The sequence below is a fragment of the Gorilla gorilla genome, chromosome 18, assembly GCF_029281585.2.
Source record: "Gorilla gorilla gorilla isolate KB3781 chromosome 18, NHGRI_mGorGor1-v2.1_pri, whole genome shotgun sequence".
Lineage (NCBI taxonomy): Eukaryota > Metazoa > Chordata > Mammalia > Primates > Hominidae > Gorilla > Gorilla gorilla.
This window is the reverse complement of record NC_073242.2, coordinates 111118437-111145108: the sequence shown is the minus strand read 5'-3', so window position 1 is coordinate 111145108 and position 26672 is coordinate 111118437. Positions and strand designations below refer to the sequence as shown.

General features: G+C 46.4%; 1 protein-coding gene across 3 annotated transcripts in view; it reads left to right on the top strand.

Annotated features, from left to right (window-relative positions):
• The window catches only part of CDYL2 (chromodomain Y like 2), a 211938-nt gene that overhangs the window by 174071 nt on the left and 11195 nt on the right, over nucleotides 1-26672 (top strand). For all 3 annotated transcript variants that reach the window (XM_031002993.3, XM_031002994.3, XM_063700353.1), the window contains exons 3-5: nucleotides 2549-2766; nucleotides 14866-15038; nucleotides 22940-23150. In XM_031002993.3, coding sequence (XP_030858853.2) covers nucleotides 2549-2766; nucleotides 14866-15038; nucleotides 22940-23150 — 602 coding nt within the window. The remainder of the gene's footprint in view (nucleotides 1-2548; nucleotides 2767-14865; nucleotides 15039-22939; nucleotides 23151-26672) is intronic.

Sequence of the window (26672 nt, the reverse complement as noted above, 5' to 3'; positions counted from 1 at the left end):
TCTTGGCTATACAGACTCTTTTTTGGCTCCATATGAAATTTAAAGTAATTTTTTCTAATTCTGTAAAGAGATTCAGTGGTAACTTGATAGAGATAGCATTGAATCTTTAAATTACTTTGGGCAGTAGGGCCATTTTTACGATATTGATTCTTCCTATCCATGAGTATGGAATGTTTTTCCATTTGTTTGTGTCCTCTCTTATTTCCTTGAGCAGTGGTGTGTGGTTCTTCTTGAAGAGGTCCTTCACATCCCTTGTAAGTTGTATTCCTAAGTATTTTATTCTCTTTGTAGCAATTGTGAATGGTAGTTCACTCATGATTTGGCTGTCTGTCTGTTATTGTTGTGTAGGGAATGCTTGTGATTTTTGCACGTTGATTTTGTATCCTGAGACTTTGCTGAAGTTGTTTATGAGCTTAAGGAGATTTTGGGCTGAGATGATGGGGTTTTCTAAATATACAATCACATCATCTGCAAACAGAGACAGTTGGATGAGGAAGTCCCTTTCTATTGGATTTTGTGAGATGCTTTTTCTACATCAATTGATATGATCGTTTGGTTTTTCTTCTTTTAGCCTATTGATGTGGTGGATCACATTGATTGGTTTCCAAATATTGAACCAGCTTCTTATACCTGATTGTGGCATATAATTCCCTTTATACATTGATGTGCTAATATTTTGCTGAAGATTATTTTTCCATCTGTGTTCATGAGAGATATCAGTCTACTATTCTGTGTTCTTGTAATGTCTTTATCTGGCTTTGGTATTAGGGCAACTCAAGCCTCATGGAATGAATTAGGAAGTGTTCCTCTGAACCTGTTTTCTGGAATAGCTTTTGGAGAATTGGTACTATTTCTTCCAAAAATGTTTGGTATAATTCTTTGGGCTTGATGCTTTCTTTGTTAGCTTATTAATTATTGATTCAATTTCTTTGGTAGAAATTCCTTCAATTTCTTTTTTTATAGCCCTATTCAGATGAGATGATGTATTTCTCCTTGTGTATATTTTGGAAGTTTGTGTCTTGATTAAAGAAATTTCATCTAAGTTATCAAATACATGGGCAGAGCAGTTTTTCTTAGTATTTCTTTATTATCCTTTTATTTTTATTTATTTTTTAAATTATACTTTAAGTTCTAGGGTACATGTGCACAATGTGCAGGTTACATATGTATACATGTGCCGTGTTGGTTTGCTGTACCCATTAATTCCTCATTTACATTAGATATTTCTCCGAATACTATCCCTCCCCCATGCCCCCACCCCACGACAGGCCCTGGTGTGTGATGTTCCCCGCCCTGTGTCCAAGTGTTCTCATTGTTCAATTCCCACGTATGTGTGAGAACTTGCGGTGTTTGGTTTTCTGTCCTTGTGATAGTTTGCTCAGAATGATAGTTTCCACCTTCATCCGTGTTGCTGCAAAGGACATGAACTCATCCTTTTTTATGGTTGCATAGTATTCCATGGTGTATATGTGCCACATTTTCTTAATCCAGTCTATCACTGATGGACATTTGGGTTCTTTCCAAGTGTGAATAGTGCTATTTCCAAGTGTGAATAGGAGCTATTGTGAATAGTGCCGCAGTAAACATATGTGTGCATGTGTCTTTATAGTAGCGTGATTTATAAGATCAATAGTGATGCCCCCTCTTTCATTTCTGATATTGGTAGTTTGTGTCTTCCTTCCCTCTCTCCCTTTTTTATTTTTTGGACGGAGGTATTTGGGAAGTGTTTTCAAAATACACATTTGAGCCTTTTCCTATATCTGCTTCCGATGGTGGTTTGGGGGTGTTGGCTTGGCCTTGCTTTCTTTAGAACATTCCAGAACTCCTGATGTATCCTGTGTGAGGCTGGAGACTGGGAACTGTTATACATCTGGATCATTCTGTTTTTAGTTTTCAAACCTTTTCAGCAGGGCACTTTCAGGCCATTTGTGAATGTTAATATGTGAAACAGAAAAATGCAAAGCCATTGTAATTGATTTGCGAGAGGAAGAGAGAGACCTAAGGATACTGCCTGCTTGGTATTCACCCCTCTCATCTCAAGGCAGCACCTGAGGAAGCACTAGGGGGGTCCCAGAGCCCTATCTCTGGTTCTCATATTAAATAAGGTCATGCCCGTGAATGTATTTGAGGATGGTGCTTAGTACATAATACGGGTTGGATAAAGGTTAGCTGCTGGTCTTGCTCTTATTGATAATTTCCTATCATTCATAGGCATCCACCAGTGGAGAGGGCTGCCTCTCAGGGTGGTCAGTGGATTCCCTGTGGCCAAGGAATCTGAGCAGAAGCTGATGTATGGGAGAAGAGAGTAGAGGACCGCGCAGGGCCTTCACAAAGAGCCCTCTAGGTCCCCTTCTGAATTTGGAGATGCAGGAATTCAGCCTGTCTCTTCACCTTCCCTCTTCCTAGAACAGAGGGTGGCACAGGGGAGAAGGTGGTGTGTCCCAGCACATCCAAACCTTTCCATTGGAAATCCCAACTTCCTCTGATCACATCCTTCTAGGATCGTGGTCCATTTCAGTTTCTTACATTGTTTATCTGGTTTTGGAAGGCTCTGCTCTGACCAACGGGGGATTGAACCTGCACAGTCCAGTGAAGAGGAAGCTGGAAGCGGAGAAGGACTACGTCTTTGACAAAAGGCTCAGATACAGTGTCCGCCAGAATGAAAGCAACTGTCGGTTTCGAGACATCGTCGTGCGGAAGGAAGAAGGGTTCACGCACATCCTGCTGTCCAGTCAGACCTCGGATAACAATGCCCTGACACCTGAGGTAAGGGGTGGTGGCCAGAGGGAAGGGCAGGCTGGGCTGTGGCTCCTTCTCACTCAGAATGGAACATTGGCTTTCTCCTTCCTTCCGTCAGGGAGCTGAGGACGGTAACTAGCGTACATAAAAACTTGACTGCAGCGCGCAATTTGCTCATCATTTTATGTACATTATCCCATTTGATCTTTATGACCATGTAATGCTACCCTCTCATCTTATGGATGAAGACCATGGGGAGAGGGACTCACTGAACTGATCGTGGACAGAGACTTAGCCAAGGGGCAGACCCAGAATCGAAACATCACATCTTGGGCTTTTCCAGCTAAACTTTGTTGTCATCAGCATGTCATATTTGTTGGCCGCAGATATAATTCACTCAGTTAATGTATCTCACTCAGTTTATAATACATATATATGTTACTACATATTGTATATATAATTGAGACAGATTGATTTCACATACCATAAATGTCACCCTTTTAAAATGTACAATTCAGTGATTTTTAATATATTCACAAGGTTGTGCAAGCATCATCACTATTGAATTCCAGAACATCTTCATCACCCCAAGGAGAAACCTCACCCACATGAAATAGTAACTTCCATTCTCCTTTCCCCCATGCCCTGGAAACCACTCATCTACTTTCTGTCTCTATAGATTTGCCTATTCCGGACAGTTTGTATCAATGGAAACGTGTAGTATGTAGCCTTTTGTGTCTGGCTTCTTTCACTTAGCATGTTTTCGTGTTTCATCCATGTTTTAGTGTGTATCCATACTTCATTCCTTTTTATGGCTAAATAATATTCCATTGTATGAATAGACTATATTTTGTCTGTCACCTTTTCTATTTGTTGGACGTTTGGCTTGTTTCTACTTTTGATTTTTATGGATAATATTTCTACAAATGTTATATCCAAGTTTTTGTGTGAACATATATTTTCAGGTTTCTTGGATATATTTCTAATTTCTAATATGATTTTCTTGAATCTATTCCAGTTCTTAGAATTGCTGGGTCATATTGCTTACCGTATTTTTCGAGGAACTGCAAAAAGTGTTTTCCACAGTGGGTCGCCCATTTTACGTTCTGACCAGTAGTATGTGAGGGTTCTAGGTTCTCTGTATCCTCGATAACACTTGTTACGTCTGTCTTTTTTATTATAGCAATACTAGTGCATGTGAGGTGGTATCTCATTGTGGCTTTGGTTTGCATTTCCCTGATGACTAGTCATGTTGAGCATCTTTTCATGAGTGCATTGGTCATTTATCTCTTCTTTCTATTCACATCCTTTGCCTATTTTTAAAATTAGGTCACTTTTCTTTCTATGGTTGACTTTTAAGCATTCTTTATGTACTCTAGATAGTAAAGCCTTATCAGATACATGACTTGAAAATATGTTCTCCTATTCTGAGAGTTGATGTTTTACTTTTTTGATAGTGCCCTATGACAAACAAATTTTTAAATTTTGATGAAGTCTGTTTTACTGCTTTTTCTACATTACTTTTAAAATATTAATCATGCTTATGTCTTAGGTGAATAAAATAGGGAAACAATGAATCCTTAATGCAGTGAGATTGACAACATCATTCAAAATACAGGGTACATGGCAGGAGAAGGGAACAGATTCTTGACGGCACAAAGGTGGGAAGATGCTCCACGAAGCAGCCTTTTCCTACAAGATGCCTGGGGTAGGGCAGTAGAGTGGTAAATGGCGATAACAGTGATGACAGCCACTGAACAGGGGCTCTTTGTTCCTTGTATTTGCTGTTTATCTAATGTCATTTCATCACCTCCCTTCTGATGTAGGATTGTTATGATCCACGTTGTATAGATGAGAAAATTTAGGCTTAAACAACCCAACTGGGCTAGGGTCTCACAGCTTAACCAAGTAGGTGCCAGGAGGGCAGGGGTTCTGTTCTTGCTCGCCCTTTTGTCTCTTCTGTTCATCCCAGTGCCAGGCCCACTGAAGACATTTAACTCCGAGACCCCTTTTTCTGTCCTTGCAATATCCTGTATTCTCTTTTTCATAATAGCAATGGGAGGTTAATGAGAAGGGTATGTTTTGGGGGATGAAGTCAAGGGATGGCCACTCACTCACATCGGGATAATAGAATGACCTAGCATTGTCCAGTGTACCCCGTACCATCAGGGAGGCATAGGAAGTGGGGTGGGGAGGGAGGTGCTGTGCTCTTGAATTTGTGATTGCATTATTATTATGGTTGAAATAGACCCTGGTTCTTTTATGGGGTTGTGGGTGCGGCCATCTGGAATGATTGACAAATGGTGAGGGAAGCACTGTGGCTAAAGCCTTGGGGTTGTGGGGTAGTGGTTGTGCTGCCCCTTCTGTGAGCATGGTGTTTTGGGGGCCTCTCCATCCTCCGCCTGTAACAGAAGCATCCCTGGGGTTCTCTGCTGTGTAGACCTCTGTGTAGGATTCATAGAAGCCCAGAGCTTGCAGTCCACCCCGAAAGCAGCTCTTCATATGTTTATACACCTGGAAACCTCATTATTTTAAGCTCATCATGACATCTGCACAGACCAGTTTTTCCTAGATTCTTTCTACTTCACTACTTTCTAAAAGCATGCTCTAAAAAGGCACAGCATTTTGTTTCACTAAATTGAACACATGTGAAGTCTCCAGTTCATTCCCTCTGTGGAGCAGCCCTGGGTGGTAACTGTTGCCCACTCATCATGGAAAACATGTTGTGCTCGACTGATTTAAGGTGCACAGCTTCTCACCTCCTGAGCTGCACGCTTGGTTAATTGGGGTTCCTTTCCTAATCAGTGGCAGTCGGTTACAGAACAGGAGGAACACAGTCAAAGTTATTGATCTGGTATTTTCAGCTCTCTCAACAACTGAAGGGGAGTGAGTATGTGGGTGAGCCAGCTGACTGGGTAAAGCAGCCCCTAATGAAGGTCCTACTGAAATGGAGAGGCTGTGTGAGAGGAGGAATACAGGTTTTAGTCTAGCAGACCTGGCTTCCAGTCCTCCCTTCAACTTACCATGCTGTTACCTTGGGAAGTTACTTTGCTGCTCTGAGCTTCCTCCTTTATAGAAATTTTACAGTATTTTGCTGGCAAGATTAGAGATAATGTATGCACAGGAGCCCACAAAGTACCTGGCATACAGGAGGTATGTAATAAATGTTCCCATCATTGTTAACGTGAAGCAGAGGCCATTTAATATCCACCAGCAGACATTGCCTTGCTTGTGAATGGAGGAACCAGAAGGCGACCACTTTCATGGTTATAATTAAATTGCTTTTTCTAGTTGTATATGTAACATTGGTTGGATTGGCCTCATGGGCAGAAATTCATACATTACTGTGTGCATTATGTAGATTCTGAAGCTAGTGGGTTTGCTGTAATATTTCTCCTGTCTGGGATACAGCAGAGAACCAGGAGATGAACAGAAATGCCCTTTAAGGAAAGAGTCAGTGAAACAGATGACACAGTCTCCTTGATTGAAAGCTTATCCACTTCCCCACTGGTAGAAGTCTCCAGGTCTTCCTTCAGTGCCCTTGGCCTCAGCCCACAATCCTACCACTACTCTCAGGAACACAGCAGACATGCAGGAGTCCCCTTTCACACCCCTCTTGTCGTGGCCCCATGTGCAAACCTGTCTCAAGGCCGGTTCACCTTTATTCTTGAATAGCTCTTTCATATGTTTACTTCTATTTCCACCATAACCATTACAGTCCACTACTAGGCTATTTTGTCTGGACTACTGTAATTAGCCGTCTCATAAGTCTGCCTCCTTTCATGCTTCCTGCCCTGTAATCCATTCTGCATAAGGCAGGCAGAATGATCTTCCAGAAATGCAGCTGTGGCCAAGTCAACCCTTTATACACACACCACTCCCCAACCAAATGTGTTGATGGCTCCTGATTACCCTGGCTGACAGTCAGAACCCTCAGTGTGGTGCAGTCCTGCCTCATCGTGCAGCCCACCTCACATACCTGTCCTCCTGTACCTCAGTCACCTGGTTTGCTTTCATGCTTACACCTGCCCCGGGGCCTTTATATGTGCTCTGACTGGAACAGGCCTTTCTTCCTCCTTGCTTCACTCACTCTTGCTCTTCCTTCAGGTCTCAGTTCAGCCATCACTTGCACGAGTCTTATCACAGTTGTTAGTCTACATGTATTTGTGGGGTGACTTGTTAAATGTCTGATATCCTCCACCTCCTCCATTAGACTCTAAACTTCTTGGGGGTAAAGACTGGCATTCTCTTAATTCAGTAAACATTTGTTAAATTCTTTTATGTGAAAGGGTCTGGACTAGGTGCTGCAAGGGATATAAAGATGGTAAGTATACTATTTTAGCTCTTATGGGATTGTATTATTATCTATAACTGTGTAGCAGATTGTTCTAAACTTAGCATTTTAAAACAGCACACGTTTATTGTCTCATAATTGCTGTGGGTCAGGAATCTGGGCATGGCTCAGCCAGATGCTTCCAGCTCAAGGTTGCTTACAAGGCTGCTGTCAAGTGGAGGCTGGGGCTGCAGTCTCACACGAAGGCTCAACTGGAGGAGAATTCACTTCTAAGCTCACCCAAGTGGTTGTTGGATGCATCTGTCCCCTGCCATGTGGGCCTCTTCTGAGGGCTACTCATGACAAAGCAGCTTTATTCCCTCAGAGCAAGAACTCCAAGAAAGATAGCAAGAGAGGATGATCCTTTTGTCACCTATTCTCCTCCTGAAGATGACCTGCCATCATTTTGGCATCTTCTGTTGAAGCCAATTGCTAGGTCCAGTCTTCTCTTAAGGGTGGGATTTACAGAAGAGTGTGAATACAAGGGGTTTAAATCACACAGAAGGCAAGATACAGTAAGGAGGTGCACATTCTACAAGGGAGTTTGTCAGAAGAATCACAACAAGGATTTAAAGTATTCAGGGTTTTGGGAGTAGGGAGAGTATGCATCTAGTCTAGGGCATGGGGAAATCTCCCTTGAAGGTGGTTGCATTTGAGATAGGCCTGGTGTGACTGGATTTGAGCAGGTACAGTTGAAGTATACAGAGAGGGACCGTGATTGATTCCTCTTTTATATCACATTCTAATTAATTTGGTTATCTGGGTGTAAACCCATGCCAAATCCAAAGCTAGAGGTCATAGAGGGGGAGTCTGTTCTCTGCAGCAGACAACTAATAGCAGGTGCAAGTGACAGCTAGGAAGTGCATAATGAGGGCAGTGAATGTACAGGACATATTTAGGACTTCCAAATGCATAGCAGTGTGGAACTATTTGTTATAGAATCACATCCCAGAAGCCTCTAAGAAGAATTTTCTGTTATAGGCCAGCAGGTGACCATTGAGAGGTAGTTATATGCATACAGTATATTCTGTTTAAGAAGGAAAGAGAATGTGGACTAATTTCGGAACATTTTACTTTAAATGAACCAGTTACATTATTAAATTTGGGGTCTTTCAAGAAGATAGAATCTTAGCCATCTGTCCAAATGGAATTACCAACACCAAAAGGAAAGAAAAGAGATATAAAGTAGATATAACTTTTTTAAAAATGAAAAACAGTATAGTTTGTACTTTTGTATCAATAAAATGCAAATTTATTTTCAGTTTAATTCATAAATGAGATGGCTGTTTTGTTTGGTCTTTTATTTATTTTTTCTTAACGAATTGAGAAGTAGGTAAGTATGGCCTTAGCCAGAGAGGCTACTCTCTGAGTCATCTATAGAATTTCAGTTCACATCTTTACAGCAGGGTTTCTTTTTTTTTTTATTTGTCTCTCAGAGAAATAGCGTTCATGTATAGGTGAGAGTATATCTATTTCTGGAGGCAGATGGATTAAAGGACCCACAAGATAGTGGCCTGTGAGCTTTTTTGATGTTCAAAATAAATATCTGTTGCTTATACCCAGATAGGCTGGAATGTGCTTATTCCATCCTTCCAGCAGGGCACAGGCCTGGAGATTCTCAATTCAGATTGACATCTAGCCCTGTTTTTTCCACTAAAATCCTATCCATTTAAAAAAATCGTCCAACAGTATAAAGTAGGAGAAAGTAAAGGATGGTTAGCAAGAGATTTAAATCATGGGTGTGCCTCTTACTGTTGGTGTGACCCTGGACATCTTACTGCACCTCTCTGAGTCTTCATGGTGTTACTTGCAAGGTTGAGATACCATCTCCTACCTTACCAGATTTTTGTTTGGAATAAAATATTACATGGAAATTACCTGGTGCAATTCCTGGCACTACTAGGTGCTTAAGAAATGGGAGTTCTTTTAAAACTTTAACCTTAAAAAACAGTATTTTCCCAGTATCCCCCTAACTTCCATACACCGTGATGATGCCTGTGGAGTCTTTAATAGTGATCCTTTGGAAGTTTGCTCACTTATCATCTCCTCTGTTAGCCTCTAAGCTTCACCCAGGCACACGCCATGCCTTGTTTTCTATCACTATGTACTTTCTGCTCTTGTTTTAGCAATCCAGTGATTGGGTGTTCTTTATTTTATCCTCCTCCCCATTCATTGTAATTCGTGTATTTTTAAGAAGTTATCCCTAACTTATATACACATAGCAAAGGCTAAGAGTAATTACCTCCACCACTTCTGAATATAACCTTGACATGCTCTAACCCTAGTCATTCCTCCTCTCATCCTCTGCAATATTATTGCCTGCTACTACAGTTCTACGCTGTACCAACCCCTGCCCTCAAATTAATGAATATCAGTATTATGATTTTTATAGTCAGTTTTTTTTTATTAACAACACATTCACCAAGTTTTTCCTTTTTTTTTTTTTTTTTTTAGACGGGATTTCATTCTGTCACCGAGGTTGGAGTACAGTGGCACGATCTCGGTTCACTGCAACCTCTGCCTCCCATCCTCCTGCTGAAGAGCTGGGACCACTGGAATGCACCACCATGCCTGGCTAATTTTTTTTTTTTTTTGTATTTTTAGGAGAGTTGGGGTTTCATCATGTTGCCCAGGCTGGCCTCGAACTCCTGAGCTCAGGCAATCTGCCTGCCTCAGCCTCCTAAAGTGCCAGAATTACAGGTGTGATCCACCAATTTCTTTGCTGGTTATTATTCCTTGCACGTTAGTTTTTGTTTCTGAATATAGTTTCTGTTTCTTGAAGTACATTCCTTTTTAGTTCTTTTAGTGAGGGTCTAAAAATCGTAAACATTCTTTGACTGAAAATGCCTAATTTTTACCCTTCCTTTTAAGTGAATTTAGCTGAGTGAAGAATTTGTTGACAGTTGTTTTCCTCAGCACCTTGACAATTGTGTTCTGCTACCTTCTGGAATTTATTTCTGCTATGTAGAATTTGCCTCCAGTTAAATATTTGCCCTCTGTAGGTAAGCTTTCTTTTTCCTCTGGATGTATTTAAGGTTTTGCTTTGTCTTTGATGTTCTGAAGTTTAAATATGATATGTCTGTGCATGCATGTATTGTTATTTTTATTGCTTAGCTTTTTGTTGTAGTTCTTAAATTTTAGTATTCAAGTCTGTGGTAGATAGAAGCCCTCTCCCCAAGATGTTCATGTCCAAATCTCCAGAATCTATGACTATGCTAGGTTCCATGGCTAGGGGGAATTAACGTTTCAGATATACAATTAAGGCTGCCAGTTAGCTGACCTTAAAATTAAGAGTATTCTAGACTACCTGGATGGGCTCAGTGTAATCACAAGGGTCTTTAAATGTAGATGAGAGAAGCAGAAGAATCTGTCAGAGTGACACAAACTGAGAAAGTGAGGAAGACCCAGCTCGGCATTATTGCCTTTGATGATGGAGGAAGGGGCCATGAACCAAGGAATGTGGGTGGCCTCTATAAGCTGGAAAAGGCAAGAAAATGATTCTCCGTTAGCGCCTCCACAAAGGAATGCAGTCTTGCTGACAACTTGATTTTAGTCCAGTAAACCTGCATCAGACATCTGACCTACGGGACTATAAGATAGTAAATTTATGTTATTTTATGCTGCCAAATTTATAGTAATTTTTTACAGCAGCTGTAGGAAACTAGTGGATCTTTCATCAATTCTGTTAAATTCTCATCCTTTATCTCCTTCGATATTGACTTTCTCCTCTTCTCTTTGATCTCCTGATAGAATCCCTACAGCACAAATTTTAAATCTTAGCATTCTTGTCTTTAATCTCTCCGTTATATTTTCCATCTCTGTTTTTCTGTGCTACGTTTTGGTCAATTACTTCAGGTCTTTCAGTTAATTTATGCTCCCTTTAGCACCACCTAATCTGCTGTTGATCTCAGCAGATGTCCATGACTTTGTTTTTTATTTCCAGAAGTTTCTTTTTCTCCTCAAATCTATTTTTTCCCCATATTCTCCTGTTCTTTACTTATTGTTTATGTCTCTTTTCCTCTCTGTGATTATTTGAAACATCCCTATTTTACAGTCTCTTTTGGATCCTTCTATTACTTGAAGTCATGTTATGTAATCCGCTCATTTGCTGAGTATGCCAACTTGTATTTCCCAAGTATTTTGTGATTTTTGATTGTGAGCTCATCTCCTGCTAGGATTTTTTTTCCTGTGTAATTCCCATGCGGTCTGGGTTGCAGTTTCTCCCCAGAGTACTTTTACATTCATTTCCATCGGACACCTCAGGGCTATTACTAGCCTGTGTCCAATTTCTGTGTTAATTTTTTTATCTTGTGGATTCTTCCCCATGTGGGTGTGGTAACTCAGAACTTCAAATCCACATACAGGGCAGGCTTGGAGTTTTAGCTTCTCATGGGAGAGTTTTCCTACAGCAAAAATAAATTATTTGCTGGAGTGGCTTGTCCTGACTGTGGTATGGCAAATAGGTAGCAGAAGGACTAGAAGGGCTGAGCCTGTTCATGGTAAAGCCGATTCCATCATAGGCTTCCTGTCTCCAAAGCCTGTATGTTTTCAGCCTGGCCACACTGCCTTGAGTCCTTGTGAATACCAGGCACCCAAGACACATTGTGTAGTCTAGATACGCAGTGTTGCTGCAAGGTTGTGATTGGAAGGAGTCGGGGAGTATGCAGGGGTGTGAGGGGGATTGCTTCAGTCAATACACAGACTTGGAGGGTCTGGATGATGCTTGGGCCTCAGAACGTAGCATGTGGCAGGAGCTCAGCTTCAGATCCTGGCTCCATCCTAAAATCCACAGTCTGGGAGGGGAGAAGGATCTGCTTTCCCCTGGGCATCACAGAGCTCATTTCCTGCTGCTCCCATAGCCACACTGCTATCATGCGGAGGTCTTCAGATGAAAAGCCCTGATGCTTTGAGAGGCAGCCTAGCCTGCGGTGAAGGACATGGGCCCCAAAGTCTGACTTCCTGAGTCCTAGTCTAGCTCCACCCCATACTTGTAAACTTCTCACAGTCACTGTACTTTGATTTTGTCATTCATAAAATGGAGCTTCAACACGTGACTCCCCCAAAGGCTAAGTGAGTTCATATCGTAAAGCAGCACTTCTCAAACAATAACGTGCATATGAATTTCCTGCAGGTCCCATGAACATGAAGAAATTCATCCTGTTGGTCTGGGCTGGGGTGCAAGACTCTGCATTTCTAGCCAGCTCCTAGGAATGTGAAGCTGCTGGTCTAAGGACCATACTTTGAGTAGTGAGGTTTGAAAGTGCTTGGGGCAGAAGCTGACCTGTTCTGTAGGGTCAGTATATAAACGGAGACATCTTGCAGGGTATGTGCCATGCACTGCACTAAGCAGTCTACTTGCATCTTGTTTGTTGGTTCATCTGAGGTAGCTCTGAATTTTACAAATAGGGAGACCAGGAGAGGCTATTGATTTCACCCCAGAACACCCAAGATACTGTGGGGTAGAAGTGGAGCTTGTGCCCAACCGTAGCCCCAGAGGCGCATGTGGACCTTCTGGAACCCCCTGTAATACGTCGGGGCTGGGGCTTTAGACTCTGCATTTCTGGCCACCTCCTGAGGGGTGTGTTGCTGCTGTTCCAAGGACTACACTTTGAGCAGCGAAGTTTGAAAGTGCTTGGGGCAGACAGAGCCTGTACCGTCTCAGCAGGAAGCTTTGAGCTGGCCAGTCTGTTAGCGCAGGCTCTGCGACTTCCTGACATGTTGCCTTGAGAAAGTCACCTTTCTCTCTGAGCCTCAGTTTCTCTTTCTATAAAATGGAGCTAATAATAATGCCCACCTCACAAGGGGTTGGGGGTGCAAGTACTCATGGGCAAGTGCTCTGTAACCTTCAGGCTCATCCAAAAATAGTTGCTCATGTGATGAGGAGCTGAACAGCCGGGCTGCATGCCTTTGAAAAGCGCAAACACAGTTAGCTTTCATGGGGTGCAAACTTTTTGGTGGCAAACTCTTTACAGTCTTTTAAATGGTTTTCACAGGTGCCTTTTGAGTTGGCCTTGTAAAAGCTTCTAGGTGGGTGAGCAAGCAGCCTGCCTAATTTCCTCTGAAGTTGAGGAAAAGGGCTATGAGGGAGTTTCTGTGTGACTAAACAAGCAGATACTGAGTGTCCACCATACCCCAGGCACTGTGCTAGGCTCTGAGTATACACTGGAGCATAAGAGAGATGCAATTCCTGTCTTTATTAAAATAACAGTTGAGCAAGTGTGGACAAATAAAAGGCAGGAAACAAACAAGTAGTAGGTAAGACAGGTAAATGTATGATAAATGAAGAAAACAAATGGGGGTGCTGGGCAAGGGAGAATAGGGGGAGGAGAATAGGGTGGGTCATAGAAGGACTTTCAGAATCAAGGAGCCTGGGCAACCCCACAAGGGGTGGGGAGATTGGCACGTGCAAAGGTGATTAGGTGAATATAGGCTTGGCCCAGGGAAGACGTTCAAAGAAGGCTGCAGGGTCGTAAATGGGAGCTCTGGGCTCTCCTAGCTGCCCCACCCCTGCCTGTCCACCCCTGGGCTGGTTGCGTGCTCTGGGGCTGAGTCCTCTCCTTCTCCATAAATGGAAGGCCATGGCCAGACAGTGGGAATTTGCAGTGTCAAAGTGCATAGACTAGGCATTGTGTGAGCCAGGCCAGGGCTCAAATCCATCTCTAACACTTACCAACTGTGTGGCCTTGGACTAGTGTTACGACCCCTCTAGGCATCTGTTCCCTGGTCTGGAAGTAAGAATAGTGCCCACTCACTGGTGCTGGGGAGGCTGGAACCCATTTGCAGGGTACCTGGCCTGCAGTACGTGTTCACTGCTAAGGTAGCACTTGTTGGTCTTACCACTTACCGAGGGCACCTGTGTCTATCTCCCAAATTCTGTCCTGCCCTCCACCTGCCTAAGACAAGGTCATAGAGGCCTAAAAATCCTAGGGCATACATGCAGGAGGCCCAAGCAGGAGATTAGGGGAACTTGTCCCATGATGGCAGGGTGGCCAGCACGGTTCTTCCATGTCAGATGGCACCTATACTGGCATGAAGAGGTGGAACAAAATGCCTTTTATCCAGAATTCATCACTACCTCCCAGGAATGTGAACCTGCAGGTGGCCATAGCATAACCTTTCCTTTCATTTATTCTTCACTGGAGGCCTTGAGAGTGGGCCCACCCACTTATAGATGGGGACATTGAGGATGAATAACCAGCATGGCTCAGGTCCCATGGCTAGTAGGGTGCAGAGCCAGAATTTGGACCAGGGGCTTGGAACTCCAGTGGGACATTGAACCCAGGTCTGGATCTGATGCCAAAGCCCACTTGCCATGTGGCACCTGCAGGCCCTGCGGGGTATGAGCTGGAGGAAAGATGAGCAAGGATGTATAATAATTAAATTGAGTCATCTAGAGATGGCTTACATCCCTCACTTGGGCTGTGCATGGATTTTTTCCACATCTTGTAAAGGGCTAAATAAGCAAATGCCAGAACAAGATTTGCAGAGATTTACCAAGGATTGAGTGACTCCAGGCCAGGCTTCCAGATCTGCAGCCAGTGACCACACTGCCTCCTTATTAGCACTCTCCTGCCTTCTCCGGGGATGGTGCTGGTGGGCTTTGGCTATGATAAGTGTTTTTCTCCTTGCTCTGGACTCTTGCTTGTACTCAGGGGAGGCTCCCTGCGCAGGCAGAAGCAGATTCCCTGGCCTCTACCCTCAGGGGGTCAGGCCTCTGGCTGTCTTGCAGTCTGAAAGCCCCAGGCTTACAGGATAGACATTTAACATCCCTGCAAATTCATCTCTGCCGGCAGATCATGAAAGAAGTCCGGCGAGCGCTCTGCAACGCAGCCACAGATGACAGCAAACTGCTGCTCCTCAGCGCAGTGGGGAGCGTGTTCTGCAGCGGCCTGGATTATTCCTATCTAATTGGCCGGTTGTCCAGCGACCGGCGAAAGGAGAGCACTCGGATTGCAGAAGCCATCAGGTGAGCTGTGCTCCTTTTCCCACACCTTGGGGTCCTGCTTAGGATTACCAAGTAAAAATACAGGCTGCTCAGTTACATTCGAATTCCAAACAACCAGGAATTTTATTTTTAGCATAAGTATATCCTGTGCAATATTTGAGGTCTGCTTACATTTTTAAAATGTTGGTTATTTATCTGAAATTCAGATTTTAATTGGGCATCCGATATTTTCATCTCTAACCATGGTCCTGCCAAAATTAGGGATGCTTTGCCCTCTAGGTTAGATCCCACTTTCATTCTTTTGATCGGAAAGATTTTTTATTTGCTATCAAGGCCTGAGTCTGGTAGTGGCCATGTGTTATCCACACTACTACCGCCCCTTGCCTGATGGGGAGAGTCTCTGGTTGTCTGGTTGTTTGTATGTCCCAGCACTGCCGTAGCTCAGCAGTGGGGAGGTTGATGGAGGGGTTCCCTGGGCAGCTGTGTGTTTGCAGACCCAACGGGATACAGAGTATTTCCCCCTTTCTAATTGCCCCTGGGCAAAAGTTGGGATCCTGGCGGTGACATCCAGTCCCAACAATGAGTACCCTTTTGGGACACTGAAGGGTAGTTATTTCCCCATTCTTTATCAGTATATCAAAAGCAAGTGAGTGTCATTTCTAGACACTATGGCTGTTTAGCTGGTTTACAGCTGTCACCCAGTGTTCACCTGGCGGGGGCTGCTGTATCTTGCTTAGGAATCAGACAAGTCACAATTCAGGAATGCCCCTGGTCACATGAGAAGGAACATTTACTCCACATGGTGTCACGGAGCCTCAGGCCACAAGTCAGGGATTTTCTGGGGCCTCCAGTCTCTATGGTTCTGTGGAAGGGCCACACAGAGGGAGGCCGATTCCCATGTGGCTATAGGGGGCTTTGAGGGGTTGCTTTGTCTCCAAGAGGTGATGCTAGGATGCTCTGGTGTGTGGAATTCTGAGTCCCTCTTCAGGGTGAAGCAGCCATTGGAGCCCCTGCTCCGAAATACCCGTGTGTTTCCTGTTGCAGAATCCTTGCCAGAAGAGACATGACGAGCCTGGGCACTGTTAGGTGATAGGTGTTGTGGTTATGCAGGCACAGGCTTCCTGGCTGTGCCCACACGGGTTGCGCTTTGCCTGGTCGCAGCTATGCCCTCTCACTACTGCCTTTCCATGTATCAAAGGGGGACCGCAGGATTTCCAGCGTGCTTCTCTCCTCATGCATGAGGCCACCAGAGCCCATCCAGAGAAACAAGTGCCCATTTTTGTGACCCGTGGAGCGTCAATCATGGTCTTTATCTGGTTTACACATTTCAGTGGAGGTGTTAGCTGGATTTCCAGAAGTCCAGGGAAACCTGGCTGACACAGCCCCTCGTTTTCACTCCATGCACAAGCAGCTCATTAGCATGCAGACCCCTTGTAGTGAGTTGAAGTGTGGCCCCCAAAAGATACGTCCACGTGCCAATCCCTGGAACCTGTGGAGGTGACCGTATTTGGAAAAAGGCTCTTTGCAGATGTGATTAAGTTCAGAGTCCTGAGATGAGATCATCCTGGATTGGAGTGTGGGCTGCAGGCGCGGAGAGAACTTACTTCATAAGAGGGGACACAGACACAGGAGAAGGTAATGTGACAGAAAGGGAGAGCATAGAGTCACGCAGCCTCAAGCCAAGGAACTCCAAGAATGGCCAGCAGCCACCAGAAACTGGGAGCGAGGCCTGACACAGCTTCTCCGTCAGAACTTCCAGAAGGAACCAGCCCTGCCAACACCTTGAGTTTGGAGTTCTGGTCTCCAGAACTATGAGAGAATACCTTTTGATTGTTTTAAACCGCCGAGTTTGTGGTGACTGTTCCCTGGGAAACTAATACAGCCTGGAAGGAAATCATTAGCAGCTCAAAGAGCCCTATCTTTTCAGGCTCTCCTCTTAGGCAAAGGCCCATCCTGACCTCTGCCCAGCATCCTCAATGGCTGCTCCTTCTGGTGGAGCAGAAGGAGCCTTTGCTGTTGGGGTCTATTAACAGATTATCCTGGACAGCTGCAGGCAAGGTGGGACTCCCAGGCCATCCCTGGGTTGACGGTGATGAGGTTTGTCCCAGCGTGGGGAGGGCATGGGGGTCCTTCTTGCATGCAGGAATAAGGTATTGTAGCTGGGTCACTGAAGGGATGGAAGCTGAACAGAAACAGGGTACCCAGGGGGTCAGGTCTCATGATGGATTTCCCCAGAGCCCCCACCGAATGGTTCCTTCCTGTGGCTTTGCACGCCCAGTCTCTCTGGTGAGGGAAGTGTCTCCTTGACCTATCCCTGCATTTGTGTCTTAGATGTATCAAAGCTGAGGGGCAAAACCTTTTCTCCTGTCCCCGTAGCCTCTACCCATTGGGGTCTGCTGCGTGATATCTATGCATCTCTGGACTCTTGAGAACCAAATTCATGGAGAAAGAGGTGTCAGAGGCAGATGGGATTGAAAACATCAGGTGTAGGAGAACGTGGCTGGGGCCTGGGGCTCAAACTGGCTCCTGACTTTCCCAGCTGAGTAGTTCTGGGGAAACATGGCCAGTGGAATTCAGACATTTGCCATCTCAGCAGGCAAGTGAGCTCCCCTTAGCCAGAGCACAGGGCAAGATGGCGGAGGCAGGATAAATTCTTCTCGACGCTTCAAAGGGAGCAGAAGTTGCTAGTTCATGAACTAGCAAGGATGGGGGTGTGGGAAAGGAGATGTCCCCTGGACCACTGGTTCCCAGCCCTGACAGCACAGAGAGGCCCAAGGGAGCATTCCCAAGAGCCTGATGCTTGGCAACACCCCCAGGGGACTCTGAGTTATTTAGGCTGAGGTGGGGCCAGCGCATCTTTTGATGTCAGCCGTCCTTGGTGGTTCTCAGGTGCAGCCAGGGTTGAGAACACCCGCCCTATGCTAACCAGATTTCTGCACCACTGATTGAGAGCACTAAGAGAAACACAAGATTCTTATTTTTATGCAAGAGAGAAAAGGTGGTTATTAAGGGGATGAGTGTGAGGAAGGAGGTGATACAGGCATGAGAAAGGTGAGAACGATGAGCGAAGATGGATGGAAGTGCAGAAGATGCGGCCGTGTAGAGACAGATGCTCCTGGGGTTAGAAAGAGACTGTGGCTCGCCCATCAGCACCAAACTCTTTTAAGGCATCTCCAGCTCTCCCAACTCGGAAGTGCTGCCTTGGAGGCCACACTCTGGAGTTGGGGACACAAGGTGGCAGCGAAGCATTCTGCAGAGAACGTTTTGTGGATTTCCAGAGGGGTGTCCTGAGAGAAGCGCACTGTCATTGAAAGGAGCTTGATTCATGCTGCAAGTTCTGTGCCTGCTCCTGTGGACTTTCTAGGTGTATTAGCGTACTTACAAGAAGTCTCTTGTGAAAGAACTTCCTTCAAAATCTAGCAGGGCTAAAACGTTGTTTGGACATAGAACTGCCACCATCTTTTCTCTTGGGACATTCTCCTGGTAGGGCTGACCAGGCATGCCGCATGGCCTTGGCACCCCGTGAGTGGTACTCTCACCCCCTCCTCATCCTTGCCTAAAGAAAACTTGCATACACGTGACTGGGACTGGTGACTGGGACTCATCAGTCTGCAAATGTTTGATGAATGAACTAGCAGATTTGGGGAGCACTCAGGTGATTTGTTCAGAAGCCTCTCTCCAGGATCCATCCTGAAAAGAGTCTGCCTCCTCTGAACTTGTCATAGGTGACAAGGTGGCTTGTTCAAACATGGTATTCAGGAAAGCAGTGTTGGCTAGCAGCTGCCCACATGGCCCTTGGAAGCAGACTGCCTGAGCTCAAAGCTGCCTCTGCACTTGCTGGTGGTGGAGCTTTGGGTATGTCATGGATCTCTCTGCGCCTATTAGCTCATCCAGAAAATGGGAACAATCAAAATGGTGGTACTGGCCTCACTGGTGTGTTGCTAGGATAAAGAATAAAAAGATACTCTATGTGAAACACTCGGGCTATTCCTGGCACTAATATGTTCTTGGACTTCTTATTGTGGTTGTTGTCACTACTGCTGGTACTTCCAGCCATGACTTCTAGCTAAGCTGAGTCTAAGACCAGGGAGTGGGCGCCTAGACTAAGGGGTGGGTTGGAGACTAAGGAGTGGCCTGCCAGGGACCTCTCTGGGGGCCCCAGGGTGGTGGTCACTGTTTGGTCCTGTACTGGCTGACTTGGCTCTGAGCTTTGGCTGGGGGAGGGTTCTCCTCCATGCCTCTGGTTAAAGGGAGTGGGTAACTGGGTCACAGGAGAAATGCCGATTGCTCCAGGAGAAATTGAGACATTCCTGTGAGCAGAATTTTGCTGCTGGGTCACCTGTAGCCTAGGAGAATGGATCACAGACCAATTTGAGAATGGAATGAGGACTCTGTCCACCCTCCCCAGCAAATGCACTACCCATAATAATAGCAGCAGGGATCGCGTGCTCCCTGCATGTCAGCACTGGGCTAGCACCCTGCATGGACCATCTCCTTGGATTCTTATTCAACTCCCTATCTGGGGCAACATCATTGATTTTCCCATTTTACAGAGGGAGAAAGTGAGGCTCCAGAGACCAGGCACCCTGTCCAAGGTCTCACCATTAGTTTGGGGCAGAACTGAGACTTCACTCTGAGTCTTTCAGATTCTGAAGTTGTTGCTCCTTCTGCCACATAAGTGCAGCCCAGCAGCTTTATCAGGCAGAAGCCACAGGGGTCGGGTAGAGCAGAGGAAGCTGTGTGGGTCAGGTCAGCCTGATGGCTTTGGATGTGGGGGAAGGTGGCGTACAATTTTCCCCACGCAGCCCCACCATCGCAGAAGGATCAGATATCGGAGCTGCAGGGCCCGTAATGCAATATCCTGTTTGCTGCTTGGCTCCCAGTGATAGAGATCTACTGCCCGAGGTGAGAGAAAGAGGATGGGGGGTGGCCTTCATTAAACATCGGGTGACATTTTCATATCAAGGAAATGAAGTGCGAGGCAGATTGGATGACACAGGAGGGGCTGGGGTGGAGGGTCAGAGCTCTGCATGCCTGGTCCCCTTTCCCTTGCGTCCCTGTTTCCCTTTCATGGATCTCAGGTTGGAAAACACAGAATGAAAGGCTCTGGGGTCCTGCAGAGGAAAGCTCTGGAAAGTCACAAGGGCTGCAGTCCATTCCTGAAGGATGTCATGTGGTTGATGGAGCTGAGGTGGCAACAGTATCAGAGAGGCTTACAGGAGACCCACAGCAGGGAGGCTGTCTTGACAGGCACGGACCCTCTTTTATTAAAAACATCCAGCAGAGGCGGAATGATGCACCGTTGGAATGTTATGGAGGGAATTCTGCACCGAGTGGAAGATACGGCCCCATGAGTCCTAAAGTCCTTCCCACCTCTGAGATCTAAGACTCTGGAATTGTATGAGGTCACTCAGGAATGGGATGTTTGACAAAAATCATCCAAACCCCCAAGGATTCTACAAAAAAGTCCATATCCCCCGCAGACCCCAAATTGCTTTCAGTGAAAAGCACTTGCAAAAACCAGTGACCTAACCGAAAACCTCACCATTAGGTTAGGAAGTGAGTGATGTCAGGAGATGGGCCACTGGAATACCAAGCTTCAGAAGTCATGGAGCCAGAACTCCCTCTCTGATGTAGTACCTTTTGGGGGCCAGCAGGGACTGAGAGCTAACTCCACCATCTCAGGGAGTGTGATGCCTCAAGCATGAGTCAGAGGCACGTACTTTCATGATGACTTACGTAGATCGTAAGATACCTTCTACCCCTGCAGAACATTAAGTAGACTTCTGACAGTTGAATCTGATCCCAGTATATCATTATGATATCCACAACTTTTGATAAGACTTGGGGGAAGGAACAGTATTGATTGAGAAGAGATAAATCAGCTCAACTTTTTTTTTTTTTCCCTGAGACAGAGTCTCGCTCTGTCTCCCAGGCTGGAATGCAGTGGCCCGATCTCGGCTCACTACAACCTCCACCTTCTGGGTTCAAGCGATCCTCCTGCCTCAGCCTCCCAAGTAGCTGGGACTACAGGCATCTGCCACCACACCGAGCTAATTTTTGTATTTTTAGTAGAGATGGGGTTTCACCATATTGGCCAGGCTGGTCTAGAACTCCTGACCTTGTGATCCATCCACCTCGGCCTCCCACAGTGCTGGGATTACAGGCGTGAATGACCGTGCCCGGCCTCGACTTTTGTATTAGTTAAGTATTAGCTGTTGTAACAAGTAAAACTCATATATAGTAATGTACTTCTCACATACATGAACCTAAAATAGATGTCACCATCAGCCTGTGGCTGTCTTCCCATTGGTGACTCAGGAACCTAGACTTCTTCCATCCTGTGGCTCGGCAAATGTCTTCCAAGACTGCTGTGCTCATCAAGATGAATGGGCTTGGAGGACGCCATGGTGGGAGGTTTGGTGTGCACCTGGAAGTGGTACTGGTGGGTTTTTGCTCACATCCTGTTTGGCCAGCACTCGGTGACTTGGCCACAGCCACATGCAGTCAGAGACGGGAAATGTGGCCGGCCAGCAGACCTGGGAAGAAGAGGGAAAACAGGTTTGGTGAAGAGCTGGTTCACCATTGCCACACCTCTGCAGTCTTTGTTCTTGTTCTGGGAGACTCATGTATTTGCTCAACAGCTGTTTACTGAGTGCTAATTCCAATATTGATGGAAGCCAAGCGGTGCCCCAGGCAGACCTCTGGGTGTCCTTAAGGAGCTAAAGGGGAAGAAGAATCCAAAAACAAGCAAATAGTTAGGGTGATTGCAAATTTTGATAATGGTGTTTTCTAAGAACTCTCAGAGGCCCATGTGGCTCATGCACAGTGAGCAGGGGCAAGAGTGATGTGAGGGAAACCTGGAGAGGTAAGCTGAGGCAGGCCAAGTTCAGACCAAGGTCATGGGCATTTGGATTTTATTCTTGTGAGTTCTTATAGTTTCTAATCTTTCCTCTGAAAGTAACGAAGGATGCAGACTTTACTAGACATCGTGTGTCTTTCCTCCATGTCCAGATGAATATTAAAATTTTATAGATCATACATAGCAACTAGGAAAAGGCAAAAAGCCTTCTGAGGCAAAGGAAATAGAGGTCATTGCTGATGGCTCTGTGTAATTGGTAAAGGTACATGCCTTGCTCAGTGCAGAAGGGCAGGGAGAGAAAATATTGCCCAGTCTTGTAGCCAGGATTCTAGCTCCTGCCTACAGGGAGCCCAATTTTAGTCAAAGCCATCCTAACATATTCAGCATTTTAGAACCACCCTTGATGAGTCTGGCATCCCTGCAGGTAATTCAGAATCAGACCATCCTAGGTGTGATTTTTGAAATAAAAATGTCATCAATCCCAACATGTACCCACCATCTGAAGCTTGAAGTCCCTCTACAGCATCACCCAGCATAATCATTGAGCTAAAATGCAAATACCTCCAGGAATGAGGAATTCATACCCCACAAAGCCACTCCGTTCACCTTTGGCCAGAGATGTTAGAACATTCTTTCTCTCTTTGAGTTGAAATGTGCCTCCCTGTTACACCTTGCCTGTGGTTCTGCTTCTGCACCTTAACATTCAGGTTGACTTCCTTACGATATATACAAATTCTGTCAATATCTAGGGTGCCCATATAACTTACTGTGTAAGCTATGGCTTTTGAGAGTGGAAGGAGATGGTAACTGGGTGTAGTGCTAGGACATGGGGCATGAACTGGGCAATCTGAGCAAACCAGGACATGCAGTGACCCCATCAGTATACCTCAGAAAATCTGACAGGTGGTGGTTCCATGTCCAGGCAATGAGGCCCTTGCCTGGCACCTCTCACCTCTGACGACCTGAGGGTGCTCCTCACAGCACCTGGGAGAGTCAAGGGTTCCAGTGGGGCTTAGCAAGCTGTAGTCACCTGTTCAAGAGGATCTTCTTTCTCTCCCAGGGACTTTGTGAAGGCCTTTATCCAGTTTAAGAAGCCTATCGTGGTGGCCATCAATGGGCCGGCCCTGGGCCTGGGTGCCTCCATCCTGCCCCTCTGTGACATCGTGTGGGCCAGTGAGAAGGCCTGGTTCCAGACGCCCTACGCCACCATCCGCCTCACGCCTGCTGGCTGCTCCTCCTACACCTTCCCCCAGATCCTGGGCGTCGCACTGGTAAGCCTCCTGTGATACCTGGATTCGGGTCCCAGCAGGATCCTTCCTCTGCCTTGGGTTTAGGGGCTCTTCATGGGGCTAGAAACCTGAGGGTGTTGTCAGCCTGCAGATTGGCTTGGCTGCCTCATATCCTTCACACCTTCAGTGCCAGATAGAGTAGCCTGGCCTGAGAAGATGGCGATGATGTCAGTGTATGGACCATGCGCTCTGCATGGTGTCTCAGTTATTCCTCACTCGAACCCCCTGAAGGCATGTCTTAGGATTGGCTGGGTGCTGTAACAAGCAGCCCACAGTCTCAGTGGCTTTAACCACAAAACTTGCCTTCATACTCTTGAGTGGTCCAGCATAGGTGTAGGAGCCACCCATACTCTCTGGGGACCCAGGTGTCTCCCGTCCAGTAAATGTGCCCTCACTTCCAGCCAATGGGAGAGAAGAGAGAGCCAGAAGCATCACCCTGGAGGGCTTCCTGGGCCAGGCCGGCAGGGGCGTCTTCACCTCCACTCATGTGGTATTGGCCATGACTCAGCTTCTGGCCGCATGTGCCTGCAAGGGAGGCCGGGAGACGTAGCCCAGCGCATGTCCAGCAAGAAGAGGGAAAGGATTCAGTGAACCCAAAGCAGTCTCCACCCCATGTGGAAACGGTTGCGATTTCCATCTTACAGACGGAATGTTAAGCTCAGAGAAGTCGTGTCACCAGGTGGGGCAGACAGAGCCACTGTCCAACAGAGGCGGCAGAGTCCACCGTAAGCTGTGGTCAGATTCTGCACCAACATCCAGAAGCAAGTCTGGACAGGGGAGAGCAGTGATGACAGCTGGCACGTAGGAAGCACTTGCTGTGTGCTGGGCTGGGCTGTCAACGCAGTCCACGCCCCTGTGAGGCAGGACAGCCGTGATCCCCATTTTGCGGATGTGGAGACTGAGGCTAGAGAGGTTTAGTGAGTTGTCTAAAGGCATGCAGTGGTAATGCCAGTTGTGGGATTTGAGCATGAACTGGCTGGTTCCACTGTCTGTGCTCCGAACCCAGCCTGTTATTAAATAGGTCCCACATCTGAGGGGTTAATCTGAGATTAGCTGTCAGGACCAGGGAGGGGTTCAGAATGTGTAGCTGGTCCGAGTAGGCGTTGGAGGCACCATGCTGCTGGGTCTGGGCTTCCTTTGATGGCTCCTCCCCTGTGGACTCTCAGGCAGCCTCTGCTGTTCAGAGCAGCCACAAACTCTGAACTCAGCTCTGATGGGCTAATCCTTATTTCATAAGCACGGGTCCCACCTGGATCTCAGAAGGTTCTCAGGGAGTCCCCTCCTTCCAGCCCCCTCTAGCCAGTCAGCTCCGTTTTTCCTCTCCCTTTCTTCAAATACTGCAAATCCACTAAGTGCCTGGCTCGCCACACCCACCAGGAATCCAGGGGTGAACAAAAACCCTGCTCTTCAGACCTTCTATTCCTCAGCTCTCTGTCTTGGAAGGAGGTCCCACCTTGTTCAGAGAGGACCCCTTTGAGCAGGTGACATTTGAACATACGCAAGAATTCCAGGCAGAGGATGCATGAAGGGAAGAACAGGGTAGGGAGTGGGCCTGGCAGGCCCTGGGTTGAGAGTGGTCAGGTCAGTGTGGCTGGGGCCTGGTGAGGATGGTGGGGAGAGGGCGAGGGATGAGGCCATGGCAGTGGTGTGGGGTTGCCCCTGCGAGCCTGGCATGCTGGGGAGGGTGCTGGGCCTTCTGTGTTGTGCCTGCCTCAGCAAGGTCTGCCCGGGGTCCACTGGGGGCATCTGCCAGCAGATGCCATAGGTCACAGGAGACCCACAAAACTGCCAGAGAAGCACCCCTTAGGTGACAGGGCCAAACTCTGCAACCCCAGAGAAAAGGCCGAGTGCTGCCTCCCGGCCCTGCAAAGTGTGCTGGGAGCTTGGTGCTGTCATCATGCCTCTTGGACAGCAGAGAAGATTGTGGCTTGGTGACGTTAAGTGACTTGCCCAGAGTCACATGCCAGTGACTAAACTCTGTTTATGTTTTTGTTTTCTTAGCTCTAGCATGGGTTGTTTGTTAATTTTATGGGTCTTCACCAGGGACACCCTACCTCTGCCCAAGAATCCCCTTTCTCTCTGAGTCCTTAGGCTTCTGGATAATACCCTTAAGTTCCCTCTTCAAAAGAGAACAGTCCATTGTGGCCCCACGGCTATTGTGAATTGTTCCTTTTTAGGAACAGACTCCAGGATGTTTCTTTTGATGTCTTGATTTTATCGGAAGGTCAACACCCACCTTTGACATTACTCTCATGCTCTTGAGGCAGCTCCGCACATTCTCAGGACTGTGGCTGTTGCACCTAGGCGAGCACCTGTGGAAGGGCAGGTGCTTTTACACTGGATTTCTTCCTCGTCTTCCTTTTCAGTTCCATCCCCCATTGTTTCCATCTGAGGGCCTGCAAGCCCATTCTTCTCATCTCTCAAGTCCTGCTTTTGTTGCAATAGTGAGGCTGATAAGCATTGTCCCTTTTCCTTCCTTGATATTCCCCCTTCTTCTGTTTTGAAAATAACATCGCCATCCATAACAAAAATAGCAAATTTCTGCTACCCCTTCTGCACTACCAGGCCCTGTTCTAAGCAGCTCTCAGTTAACCTTGCCTCTGTACTTGGAGCTTGGTGCTGTCATGATGCCTCTTGGACAGCAGAGAAGATTGAGGCTTTGTGACGTTAAGTGATTTGCCCAGAGTCACACATCAGTGACTAAACTCTGTTTATGTTCGTTTTCTTAGCTCTAGAGTGGGTTGTTTGTTAATTTTATGGGTCTTTACCAGGGACACCCTACCTCCACCCAAGAATCCCCTTTCTCTCTGAATCCTTAGGCTTCTGGATAATACCCCTAAGTTCTCTCTTCAAAGAGGGCACTGCAGGGTGTGGTGTCTGAGGGGTGGCCAGGAGCCTTTCCGTATGAATGGGGGCCTCGCCTTGTAACTCACACCTGCCAGGGAGTAGCTTCCAGTGCATCTGAATCCAGGTTCATTGGAGCAGATATGGCCATTTGCCCCTTCTCCCAGCGAACTTCTGCTGAGTTCATTTGGCTGAGGTGTTCTTCAGAAAGTATCAAGTCCTCCATTTGTGTTCAAATCTTGAACCAAGCAAGCATATGCTAAGACTTATTATCGACATAAAAGATTGCCCTCCACTCTGGCGTGAAAGATTGTCCTCTGGGTCATCACGAACCATCAGTGACACAACCAGAACTCAGTGGGGGAACTTACGCATAGCTCTGGAGGCCTGAGAGTGCCTGGCATTTCAACGTCAACCCGAGAGGAGCTAGCACGTAGAGGCAGGAGAGAAGAGCAGGTGGGGAAGGCGTTGCCGGCCGTGCGGACTCTATCACATGGATTTGACCATTACGCCCTAATTATCAGTCACTGTCTGTCAGTTGCAGCTTATTACTATCATGTTCTCTGTCTGTGCCTAGGACTTTATCTATATAGCTCCTCCCAGACCTCGTATGACAGCTGAAAATTTCAAAGCAAAAGGAAATTCTCTGGGGAGTGTGGT